Source organism: Chelonia mydas, chromosome 18 (assembly GCF_015237465.2).
Source record: "Chelonia mydas isolate rCheMyd1 chromosome 18, rCheMyd1.pri.v2, whole genome shotgun sequence".
NCBI lineage: Eukaryota > Metazoa > Chordata > Testudines > Cheloniidae > Chelonia > Chelonia mydas.
Genome location: NC_051258.2, coordinates 7,841,116 through 7,853,888, shown reverse-complemented (window position 1 = coordinate 7,853,888; position 12,773 = coordinate 7,841,116). Strand labels below are relative to the sequence as shown.

At 45.4% G+C, this 12,773-nt stretch overlaps 1 protein-coding gene across 4 annotated transcripts in view; it reads right to left on the bottom strand.

Annotated features, from left to right (window-relative positions):
* Positions 1 to 12,773, bottom strand: part of PAX7 (paired box 7) — a 148,879-nt gene that overhangs the window by 55,517 nt on the left and 80,589 nt on the right. For all 4 annotated transcript variants that reach the window (XM_037881490.2, XM_043531850.1, XM_043531851.1 and 1 more), the window contains exons 6-7: positions 3,942 to 4,107; positions 2,037 to 2,236 (exon numbers count right to left, since the gene is read on the bottom strand). In XM_037881490.2, coding sequence (XP_037737418.1) covers positions 2,037 to 2,236; positions 3,942 to 4,107 — 366 coding nt within the window. The remainder of the gene's footprint in view (positions 1 to 2,036; positions 2,237 to 3,941; positions 4,108 to 12,773) is intronic.

Below are 12,773 nucleotides of genomic sequence, written 5' to 3'. Positions count from 1 at the left end.
AATCTTGAAATTTCAAAATGTAGCTTTGTTTTGAATCAGAATCAAACCCAAACATTTCAAAATTTTCCATGCTGGAAAATTCAGAAAAAATATAGTTTTGGATCAATTGTAATGTTTCATTTAGATTTTGATGTTTTCTAAATATATTACGATATATAATATAATACAAAACAATTGAAAGGAAAGATCATTTCAAAACAAAATATCAGAACATTCACAAAAAATAATCTAAACATTTAGTTCCAAAAATGCTGAAACAGGAATTGTTTCGGGGAAGTTCTCTGATCTGTGTTATATAGGAGGTCAGATGAGATAATCACAGTGGTGTCTTCTGATTTTGGAATCTAGGAATCTATGAACTGGGACATTTCAGCATTGTTGGAATTTTGTTTTTGTTGCTGTTTTTCTCCTAAATAAAATTTCAGCAAAATCAACATGATTCTGACAGAGTTGCATTATCCAAGGGGAAAGCGTTCAGGGAAAGTTTTTCCAACCAGCTCTATTAATTATGCATTGTGTTAAAAGTTTGTCCTTGTATCTCTTTTGAATGTGTTGTATTGTTTCATTGACTATCCCCACGTTCTTGTATGATATTTGCTTCCTCTAGACCAGTAACTGTTTTATATACCTCTGTTCTACCTTTTTATTTGCCTCCTCTCTAAACTAAACAGTTCCAACCTTTTCATTTCAAACGCCTACTGAAAACCTCCCTGTAGTTTCAGTTAAATAAATTATCCTGCACTTCCTGTCTTAAACAGTGCTGCTGAATACTCTTTTACTGTGTGACCTGGTACTATGTTAAAGCACACTAACAAGCTTTCCTTGCACACCAGTAGGGTCTCCATGGACCAGTTAATGTGCAACACATTAGTGCACTTTAGAAATCACAGCCCTGTAGTGCACCTTACTCCATTGTGTAGACAAGCCCTTAAATAACAGCCATATTTCACCTCCCAGACAGTTGTGTTTCAGTGGTAGGAAAGAGCAAGAGTGCCACGCCCTTTGGTATCCTTCAGGATAATAGAAGCTAGGTGAGCACAAGTCATTATTGTTAGCCATTAACATATCATAAGTGTCTTATTACAGCTAAAAGTAAACATGCATATAGGAGCCAAAGTATGACAGGTCAGAGAAGAAGAGAATTACATGCTCTGTCTGACAAGGCTGAGGGTATGTTGGATTGACAGAAAATTAGCATTAATATTCCAGATGATCCAGTGTAAGAGACTGGAGGGCCAAATTCTCAGCGTGTGTAAATCCTTACAACTCCATTGACTTCAATGGAGCTCACCAACTGTGGATCTAGCCCTGTGAATTTTGGAACCCCCACCATGTAGTCTAGTGGCAGGTTAGTCTAGTGGTTGGGGCAGGGGCCTGGTTGTCAGGAGTTCCACATTCTATACTGGGCTCAGGGAGGGAGTTTGAGATCAGTGGTGTTGCACCAAGTATGAGTTTGGCCCGGTAAGTTCAATACAGATGGGCTCTATTCTTTTATTTGGACAAGGAAATGGGGAATACGTGTTTTCTCTCTCACAGTTCATGTGGCTCTTCTTATTTATGGTAGGTCATTAAGAAAATCAGTTACATCACGATTAGTTCCTGGTAGAGACTGGGAACCAAAATCCCAGGCCCAGACATCCCTGACCTTTGAGGAAGTTCAGACTCTGGTGGGCATGGGAACTTCAAAGCCGGACCCACCTCTGTAATGGGCTGGAACAACCCCCCCAACCCTGTTCCAGCCATCCCTCAACTTGATGACTCAAGCGAGTCTCTAGATACTTGGGAACAGAGTGTGACATCTCAAACACAGGATCTGAGCTTTGTTACAGGTTTCAGATGCTCAGATGCTGTGGCAATAAGCTCAGGATGGATGGATGGATGGACAGACAGACAGATCTGGGCTCCCTGAGAGCATGCAACAACTCTTTCAGTAACAATGTTGGACAGCGATAGCATACAGCCTGCCCTCTCCCATAGGATCTGGGCTGACCGAAGGCTCCTGGCTTGGAGAAGAAGAGTGGAAGAGCACTGTGTACCTGTGGAGAGAGGCCGTTGCTGACAGGGTTCATGTGATTGGCGGGAGCTGCAGGGTTCATGAAACTGTCCGAGTAGCTGGAGAAGCTGTGTCGGGCCCCATAGGCAGAACTGGTATCAGCGGCGGCAGCAGCTGCCAGCCCTCCCTGGTGCATGGTGGATGGTGGCAAGGGCTGGGGTCGGTGCACGGTGCTGCTCCCATCTGTGAAGAAATCATTCATAGGGAAACATTCATGAGACATGACAGAGGCCGTACATGCATCATCAGGCAGTGGGGAAGAGCCCAAGGGCTGCTGAGGGTAACAGCAGGGAGAGGAGGGAGCTGGCACAGACCAGAGAGGCATTCCCGTATAGTTCCTGCTGTTCTTTATTTTTCCCAAAATTGTATTGAACGTAATGTTCTCCAGCCAGTGAGGAACTGACTCTGGCCAGCACCCAGCATTCCCTCACCAGCTCTGCCGATGCACCTCAATCCTGACCGGCACCCCTGCTAATCCAGTCCTTGGCTTCCCATCCAGGACTGTCAACACAGCTGAGTCCTGACCTGCAGCCTACCTGGCTAGCCTCGGCATGGGTCTCATGGGAGCACAAACGGCGAAATCGTACGGCAGTTTACGGAGCTCCTCGGAATATTATGTGGGAGTCTGAGATGCAACCAGCAAACACTCACTCCCTGCAGTTATGCAGAGCAGGAACTGAGCTCTGTTCTCCACGAGGCCCCCTTGCTCCTGATCTCAGGAGCACTCTCTTTTGCAATACCAGCCTCTCTTTTGCAGGTAGGTCTAGACCAGATGGTTGCAGATTTGCTCCATTCGGCGTTCTCTATTCCCCTAGGTCTGGAGATCGAGTCGCCTGAAAAAGCTCCAGTAGTGTTCCCCAAATCCTCCCTACTATTTCTAAATCTTCCTTCTCCAACAACACCCCTCTCCCCACAGTTTGCTGGGGCGGCGCAGGTGAGGGAGGAAGAGACGTTACGGACAGTTCAGTCTAGAAAGAAATATGCAGGAAACACAAGGCAGGAAGAGATGTTGGTTTGAGGTCCCTAAGGTTGTAAGATCCTTTGTAAGGACCCAATCCAAAGCCCATCGCAGTCAACAGGGGACTTTCCACTGACTTGTACGGCCTTTGAATAAAACCCCAGCATCCCCCCCCCGGCCAGAAAACCAGCTCCGCAGCCAAATCCAAGAGCTGGTGCAAGGGGCTTGAATTCGGACTCCAGTGCCGGAGGTTACCTGTCAGCTGCTGCCCAGTGCCTAAAGCCTTGTGTGTGTGGTTGCTGGTGTCCAACTCACTACAGTGCAAAATGCTTTGGTTGCTCTGTTAAACGGGCTCCGATACTATTCTTATGTGACTTTCCATGGCTGCTGCTGCAGAACTGGACAGAGCTGGGCCTGGCTTTTCAAATGTAGATGGTAGTTGGAAGATTTTTTTTTAAAAAGGGGAAAAATACAGAGGAAATGTGGCACAGTCTCCCACCTGCCTGGTTTCATGGTCAAAGCAGCTGCACATGTAGGTTTCCCCTTGGGTGGGAGGCCAGTGTTTCACTCAGCTGAGCCATGTCACTGGTCCCACATAGAATTCACTCTGGATTCATTAGTCTCCACTCTCAGTGACATGGTAAGTGGAGCTGCCATAGTCATGGGAGACCTTGATGCAGGGGATATTGACCAATGGATATTAAGCAGACCAGCTGTGTTTGGTATCAAGAATGGAAACTATTGAGCTTCCATCTGCCTGAATCAAACGTTGGCCTCCCAATCAAGGCCAACCTGCATAGAGCAGCTGCTTCAAAGGAAGGTAGTGATGGGAATCCAGCATGGTAGGGTGGTCTGGCTGGCGGAGTGGAATAATAGATGAGAACAGACCAAGAAATAACCAACCACTTCATTCTGGTAGTTGGTGCTCACCTTGGGAAATAGTGGTGGTTGGGTAGGTGGAATCTGGCAGCTGGTAGGGTGGTAGAGTCGGCATTCCAGTTGGCGGAAAGCCCCCTGGCAACAGGTGATTAAAAGCTGCCAGCTGATTGGCTCCTGCTTGCTTGCGCCACCTGGCTCTTCGGTTACTGAACCACACCTACGATGGAGGACAGGAAAGAGAGGGTGAATCGTACCGAGTTCCATCCATTGCAGAGACTGTCCTGTTTCACCGTGATCTCTGATGCATTTCCTGATCAATAGCGATCATGACACTGGAGGAATCATAGTGAGAGAGAGGAAGGGTGAGCAAGAGAGAGGGAGAATGGTTCAGTGGTTAATGCGTTAGCCTAGAACTGGGGAGACCTGGGTTCAAGGTTCCTGCTTTGCCACAAACTTCCTGTGTGACCTGTACCTCAGTTCCCCATCTCTAAAATGGGGATAATAGCAGTGTCCTGTGTCAGAAGGATGCAGAGAGAATAAGTACCTTAAACATTGGTTTGTGCTCAGATCCTCTGGTAGTGGGAGCCAAATAAGTATCAAAGCGTGAGAGAAAGGATAATTACTAAGCCTGTGCGTTCCAAGAGGGCCCCTAGGAAGTGGAGGTACTGCTGTCATCGGGTCCATCTGCCTCATTATCTGGCAACTATGTGAATCATGCTGTAGGATTAGGTTTCCGTAGTGTCTGCACAGGTAGAGAGGATAAATAGCTAGATGAACATCTCAGCTCCTAAGTTTGACAAGCTAAAAAGACAGGACCAGAAGGAATACAGAGTTCTCCTAGTTTCTCTGTACTGCAACAAATCAGCACTGCACGTGGCTTCCCTGCAATAGGCGCTGCAGCCCATCTAAATTGCTGTGCATTAAAATAAGCCCAGTATTTATGCATGTGCAAAGCTGGGCTTGCATCACCCTGTTTTACCTATGAGATTCAAAAGAGCTTTTCTAAATGCATGCGTCTGCCCTGGTGTGTTTTATCACAAGCCATCTCCCTCCTGGATAGCGTGAAGGGCTGCACGAGCCCTTTCTAGGGTCTGGTTTATTGTGTTTAATCAGCAAGGCTCTGAGGACCGATCCCTGTTTGGGGTTGAGAAGTATGCGGATAAGCTTTCAAGCCAGATGAGAATGCAGCTGCTGGACTCTGTGAGGCCTAAAGGGCTAGAAAACATGATTAAATTTCACAGGGACAAGAAAAAATGGAGCAAAAATCAAGAGTGAAAAGCATTTGGGGGTGGGTGGGGAAGTTCTCCATCAGGCTTTCAGGCTGCTCAGTGACAGATTAGGAACTGGGGTGACAAAGGTGGGGGGTGTAGTTCCCAAGAGCACCCTCTGTTTTGGTGAACCAAAGCAAACCTCTCTTTTGTGCATGTAGTGAAGACTCTGGATCTGATTTTCCTTTCACTTAGGGCCTGAAGCAAAGCGCTTTGAAATCAACAGGGGTAGTTCCACAAACTAATGAGTATAGTCCCTCATGGGTTACTTTGTGTCACATTGGGTAAGTTTAATTCCCCGGGGGGGGGGGTGGAGGTGGGGAACAGGTTTTCTTTATGCTCTTCCTGTTTAATGCATTGCTAGATCTCTCCAGGTGCATGCATTCTGTTAGTGACTGGGTTGTACGCTGGGGCACAGTGACTTGGAGAGATTACGGCAACAAGCGAGGTTCAGCGTAGGCAAGTGTATGGACTCACATATGTCGGGACTAGGACTGAGGCCAAACAGCAGGGGAGAGTTGCAGGCTGCAAGAGGAAGGATATGGGTTTGTTGCAGGAATCCCTGTGGAGATTGTCTGGCCTATGTTATGCCAAAGGTCAGTCTAGACGATCATAATGGACCTTCTGTGCTTAAAATCTATGACCCTGCAAAGGGATGAGGCAGTCCAATGGACCTACACTCAACATGATCAGTCAAGACAAAGGGGAAAAACTCAAAGGTGTGTTTGTTTGTAACACACTAGCAAACTGTCTGTCACACACTCTAGTGGATAACAGCCTACTACTGCTATCATCTAATAGAGTTATTCCTGTAGCTCAAGTGGTGTGATGCTGAAGGTTTCGGATCCAAACCCTGCTGATGATACATATGGAGGAGGGGTCAGTATGTGTGCATCCCGGACCATAACTGTGAAAAAGAAGGTGGGATGATCCTACATAGCCCCTTACTTCATGCAGTCATTTACATCAGTGTGAAGTGGGTGTACCAAATTATAAATATTTTGCCATTCTGTGTACAGCTGGGATGGAGAGAGGTTTCCTGTCCTGAAAACATTTCTGAGATACAAAAGAGCTGAAAAGTCAAAATTTCAAAAAGTTTCACAAACTGTAAATCTAATACATGTTTTGGGGTGGGCCAATCAGAACATTTCATTTCAATAATTTGGAAAGATTTCATTTCACAGTTTTGACCATTTTGTATTTTTTACTATTGTTTGCTTAAATTTTGAAACAAAAAGCCATTTTGAACCAGAAAAACTGGAATTTTTCATTTTGAAAATGTCATACTGTTTTGACAAATTTGAAACTTTATTTTCCAAAAATTTTTTGGGTAAAATAATTTATAGAAACCAGCCTTTTCCCTCACACAGTTTTGGTTTTGACAAACTGGCATTTTCCAGCTAAAACACATTTTGTCGGAAAATACCTAACCACCTTTACTGCCATAGCACCTTTCATTTGAGGATCTCAAAGCACTTTACAAACCATTCAGTTGCACGATTAGAGCTAAGGGTGTGTCTACATGGGAAAGTTTTACCACTTATACTCTAGTAATACTGGTATAACTCTGAAAAAGGCACTTTTCTTCTGGAATAAGAGTTCCCTCATGGGGATTATTACGAGTATAACTATAGCTGTTTAAATTCACACTTTAGCTTATACTGGTATAACTTACTTGGGTAGACAAGCCCCAAGTGACCAGCTAAGATTCAGTGTGGTATTGGACTAGGATCCAGGCAACCTGGGTCTGCTACTTACCTGCTGCATTGCACTGGGTAAATTATTTCATCTCTGTATGCCTCCGTTTCTCCTCCCACCTGTTGTCTGCCTTTCTAATTAGAGCACAAGTTCTTAATAGGAAGGATTGTCTTTTACTCTGTTTGTTCTGTGCATAGATCTCACTTTGGGCCCCTAAGTGCTACTGAGACACAAATAATAATAATCCACACTCAGTCATTTATCAAAAGAATTTAATTTCTTTTTCTCTTTGTGGGGCATTCATGTGAAGTCATGATTTTTTGGGGCCTGTTTGTTATTTAAAAATCATTAATGAATTTCCCCCTCCCCCTCCAATCTCATTTCCTGAATGGCTTGTGCTGCTTTCTTATGATTGGTCACATAAGTCACATGGTATTGTTTCTGCTTCTTGACTGGAGGGGTGTAACTTCTACAGCAAGGTTTCTGGCAAGGGCGCTCGCAGAAAGTGAATTTTAAATTTGCTTTCTGTGGATGTTGGAGCGCAGAAGCTCGACATTCATTTTTGGTGCATATTCATTCTAGTGACACTTGATTGCAAAGCAGACACAAATGGGGTGCAAACATGGATGAAATTAATTGATTGAGCAGCACAGGAATTGCAATAGAGGACCAGGGGTTCATCTAGTGCAGTATGTTGTTTCCAACAGTGGCCAGCACCGGCTTCAGAGGAAGGATCCTTGCAATTGTAGTTATGGGACAGTCTTCCCCCAGTGCAAATTTCCTTCTATATTTAGAGGTTGACTTATGCCCTGGAGCCTGAGTTTTTATGGCTCTTCTAAAGATCTTGGCTTTTTTAATATTTACTATTCTAAATCAGGTTATTCTTCTTATTCATACAAATGTCTAATTCTTTTCTGAACCCTGCTAAGCTCTTGGCCTGAGTGATACCTTGTGGCAATGAGTTCCACAGTCAATTGTGTACTCTGTGTTTAATTCATGGGCAAATTTCTGCATTACTCACAAATCCACTCCAATATTGTTATTATATCCATATTAAGGATAGGTAAACTGAGGCACATAGAGCTTAGGTGATTTAGCCAGTGCCACACAGTAAGTCAGTGATTGAGCTGAACACAGAACCTAGGAATCCTGACTTTCAATTCCTTGCTTTAATCACTATAACCCACCCTACTCAGATTCCCCATGTTCAGTTTTTGGCACCCATCCCCAAGCATTACCAGCTAAAACAGGGACAGAGTGGAGGGTCAAAAGGATGAATTCACATCAAGGTTCATAACACTTTGTAATCTCTTTGGGGCAGGGACTGTCTTTTTTCCCTGTGTTTGTACAGCGCCTAGCACAGTGGGGTCCTGGCCCATGACTAGGGCTCCTTCATGCTATGGTAATACAAATAATAAATAATACTAATAATTTAACATTTTGTTTTTCATTGGTCATACAAAGTAGATGCTCCTGTCTTTTCCCCCATTTGTACTCCAAACCCCCCCCAACCCCCCCACACAATCCCTCTTCATTCATGCTAACAGGGAATCTTTCCTCTGCTTATGACATCACCTGCTCCCACTGCAACAGTTGACAATGACCCAAGAAAATTCAGAACATTCAGATCAATTGGTGAGCAGTGGTAGGGGGCAGACAAAGAAGACAACAAGGTCCTTGGCTTGAAGAGCTTCCGTTCAAACCCAGAGCTGGAGATGGTGAAGAGGTGAAGACAACACAGGAGAGAAACTGTCTTCGTAAAAATATCAATTGGTCAAGATCTCTGAGTCCGAAGAGAAAGAGAGCTGGCACTCCAAGGGAGTAAAAGCCACTTCATTGAATTCTGACACTTTCCTGAAGTTGGACAGGGTGGGAAAGTTCCTTTTTATAACTGAGAGCCAGATGCTGGCAAATCCACTGTGGATTAGGAGTTTTAGAAGAAACACATGGAGAGGGATGGGCAAGCAACCTACCCACAAAGACTCCTGTTCCCCCTCGGGTGATTTTGTCTGTTGGATTGGCTAACATATGATCAAAATGCAATTTCGGAGAGATTTGCGTTATGTTATGTTACATCATGTACGGTTATTGTCTTCACTCCCACACACATGCGCGTGCGCGCACACACACACACACAAGTTCAAAATTGAAACGCAAGGCTCCTCGCTGCAGCAGTGTCAGTGAGTGAACCAGAGTGAGCTTACGACGGTGCAAATATTGTGCGGGCCTGGGAATCCCATTCAAGATCCCCCTGCTCAACCCTTCACAGCTTTATTGGTCTGATACTGTATTAGCATTGGAAATGTGACCACTGACTTCAATGCGAGCAGGATCCGGCCCTATCTAAGCACTCACCTGCTTGTGTTTCTATTCTCATAGCAACCTGCTGCCTTTACTGCTCTTTCCCCACTCTCATCTGTGCACATTTAATTCATCCCACCAACCCGCACTTGGAAGGCTCTCTAGTCTCCAAAGACCCTCCCTTTTCTCCTGAAGATCCCTCCCTAAAAGCCTCTTCTTCCTCTAGTCTGTCCCAAACTGATCTGCTCCCCGGTGTTGCCTCGCAACCCCCTCTTGAGCCTAGTGTTTTGTTTCTGTTTGCGTTGGAACATACGGTGGCTTCGCCTTGATACGGAGACCTGCCACCGCCCTTCACAGTGCCGTGCAATTATCAGAATGGCCAACGGTTATTTGTTTGTTTAGTCCTGTCTTCCTGCCGGCTGCATTGTGTAGATGTGTTCCACATTTCCAACTAACAAGTGCATATCCTTGGAGAGGAAGGATAGTCTTGTAGTTAAGGTACTAGATGAGCGTTCAAGAGATCAGTTCCCTCCTCGGCTCCCTGCGTGAAGTTACTTAGCATCTGATCTGCAGTCTGTGGAAGTCTTTAAAATGAGGGCAATACAACTTTCTTTCCCCAGCCCTTTGTTTTGTTTCTTTAGCCTGTAAGCTTTGTAGCGCAGGGGCTGTCTCTTACTGTGTGTATGTGCAGAACCTCACACAATGAGATCCCAGTAGCTGGGGTCTCTAGGCCCTGTTGTAAACCAAATAATAAACACTCATTATAACGAGAAAACACAGGTGCGCCCAAGGAGCTTCGCAACTGCACGCTAGTGATTCCGAGCTGAGGCTGGCTAGCGGATGATATTAGGGCCTTTAAAACAAAACCAACAGACAAAACCGCTGAACCATCCACAAAGGAATGTATAGGATTTATCTCCCTTTGCAGAGGGAAGGACATTTCATGGCTGAAACAGGTTAATTCTGTCCCTTCTTTATAACCCACCGGAAAAAAAAAAAAAAAAAAGAAGATACATTCCAGCTAATGACGTTAGCAATTCTTTCCTTCCCCCACCCTTAAAGGTGGCTCAAGGCTTTAAGCTTAAAAATCATTTTATTGGTAGTTAAAATACACAGGCTCAAGCATCTAACTGTAATGCGAGGCTCACTTCAAAGGGAACCTGCTTTCGCTTCACAACAGTTAAGGTTTTATCAGCCACTAAAGATTCTCCAGCCTGAAGATCCTGTTACCAGCATGTTAAGCCCAGGGTGAAGGCCATGGCTGCTAAAACCAGACCATTGGGAGGTGGAGGGGAAGAGGAGGAAGAGGAAGCAGCCTTGAAGCTGTCCATCTGCCTGCTGCAGCATTGTTTCCATCCATAGGCCATCAGGATGGGCTTGGGCAGAACTGCCTAGCTAGTATCTTCCTTTAGGACAAGCTGTCTGGCACTTGGAAAAGAGGCTGCACAAGGTACCTGGAGGCAGGTGGACATGCATGTCTGGAGTCTGCCTCTTTTATAAAGAGGCAAAAGGTCCCTTGGGTTCATTTGTCCATTCACTGCAGGAGGATCCATTCACTGTAAATTCACTGAAGATGCACAGGACACAGGAGCAAAATTTAGATCACTGCAGGCAGCATTTTGCATCTGATAAAGACATTTGGGGTCTGCACAATGTCATCGGTGCAATATATCGAAGTGACAGGTTACAAAGAGCCGATTGCTGGTCCAATATCCCTGCATGAAGTTTCTTATTCCAAAAATGGATTTAATTTTGGGCAGAGCCCGAACAGGGTGTGGCTGCTCTTCATTTTACACCCGATGCTAATAGGGACTTTACCTCTTGTATTATCTCACATTGCCTCTCTTGAAAAGTGATTGTAAATACAGCAGCTCAAATGGACACTATTGGAAGGAGGAGAGGAGATTCTTCTAACCGTCTGCATTAGAGGTACCACATGGGATCTGAGAATCAACCTGATTTGTTTCTTCATCTGGTATCTCTAACGATAAGACAGATTTCGCAGCTGGAATTTAGTTGGGCAATTTCACTGAATGTGCCTGGTGCAGATTAGAACCCAGCTTGTTCTCCCATAGCTGCACTGACTCTTCAGGGACCACCAGTAAGGAAACCAGGCTTGTTTCAGTAAAGGAAGTTGCTGTGGCTTGCCGACATGCAGGGAACAGATATGTGGAATGGGGAGGTGCCATTTTTACACAGTCCCTTTTTGGGCTAGCGAACACAAAGCAAAATCCACCTCCCCTTTCTAGTCTCACTCTCCCTTTCCCATTTGCTCTCACTGCAGTGATCTTCACAGCCTGTCGGGAAGAACAAAGGAGACAGTGATGCTACACAAATCATACCGTGGGGCATGTGCTTGCAAAGGAGTGGGGGGCATGGCATTCCACCCCGGAATGCCCAACCAGTCACGGTGAGGGAAACTCGTCCCTGTGCAGAAAGCCCATGCGCCAGGCCTGTGCACCAAGAAGCCTATACACCACTTAAGTCCACCACCTATGGGCATAAGTGGTGCATAAGCCTCAGGTAGACCTTCTGCATATGGGGTGAACTTCCCCCACTGTGATTACCAACACCATGGTCATGTAGGAACCCAAGCTTGCTCATGGACATAGAAAAAAGTTATCTGAACTTATTATTTGTATTTCCCTAGTGTCTAGAGACTGTCAGTTGCCATGAGGGCCCTGTTGTACTGGGCTATGTACATACACACAGTCAGAGACAGTCCCTGCCCTAGGGATCTTTTGTTCTAATTAAACAAAGGGTGGGAGAAACAAAGCATTCTCCTTCTCCTCCCCATGTTACAGATGCGGAAATGACGTACGGAGCAACTAAGAAGCCTCCCCAAGTCATTCAGGGTGGTTGTCACAGAACCAGGAATTGAATCCAGATTTCTTGCATACCAGGCCAACGCCTTACCCACAAAACCACCCACCTTCTGTCTTAGCAGCTCAGACAGATTTGGTTTGAACTTGGGACAAAGGTCAGAGCTGGTTCTTATTTAAACTGAACCCGTGCACCCAATCCTGCCTATACTCGCACTCGATGTACTAGCCACTTGTCTATGCACCCAGTACAGCCACACGGCCAAGACAGCTGCCTGCCAGGGGAGGCTGGACTGAATTATCCCAGCAGACATCGAGATCTGGGTCAGCTCCCACAATTTGTCAGACAAGGAGAAGGAAGGGAGGTCAGGAAGAGCTTCTCGTGGGAAAGAAAGGCCGCTGTGTTCCTCCTCAGCCTAATGAGGACTCGATGTTGGAGGAAGATGGATGGGATGAATGAACTGGTAAATGAAAACAGCGATGGAACAACCAAGTCCTGCCCTCAACCTCAGACAGAAGGGAAAAGGCACAACATGCGTTTGCTTCCACATGTTCAAAGAGTTGCAGAAATCAGGGATGGAAGAGACCTATTTAGTCATATGTGGCCCAATCACACGAAGAGTCTGAAGTCAACGTGGTGACTTACCGGCATAACTAGGGATGCCAACCTTCCAGGATTGTCCTGGAGTCTCCAGATTAATCTTTAATTAAAGATTACATCATGTGATGAAACCTCCAGGAATATGTCCAACCAACATTGGCAACTCTAGGCATAACGATTGCTCATGTGACTT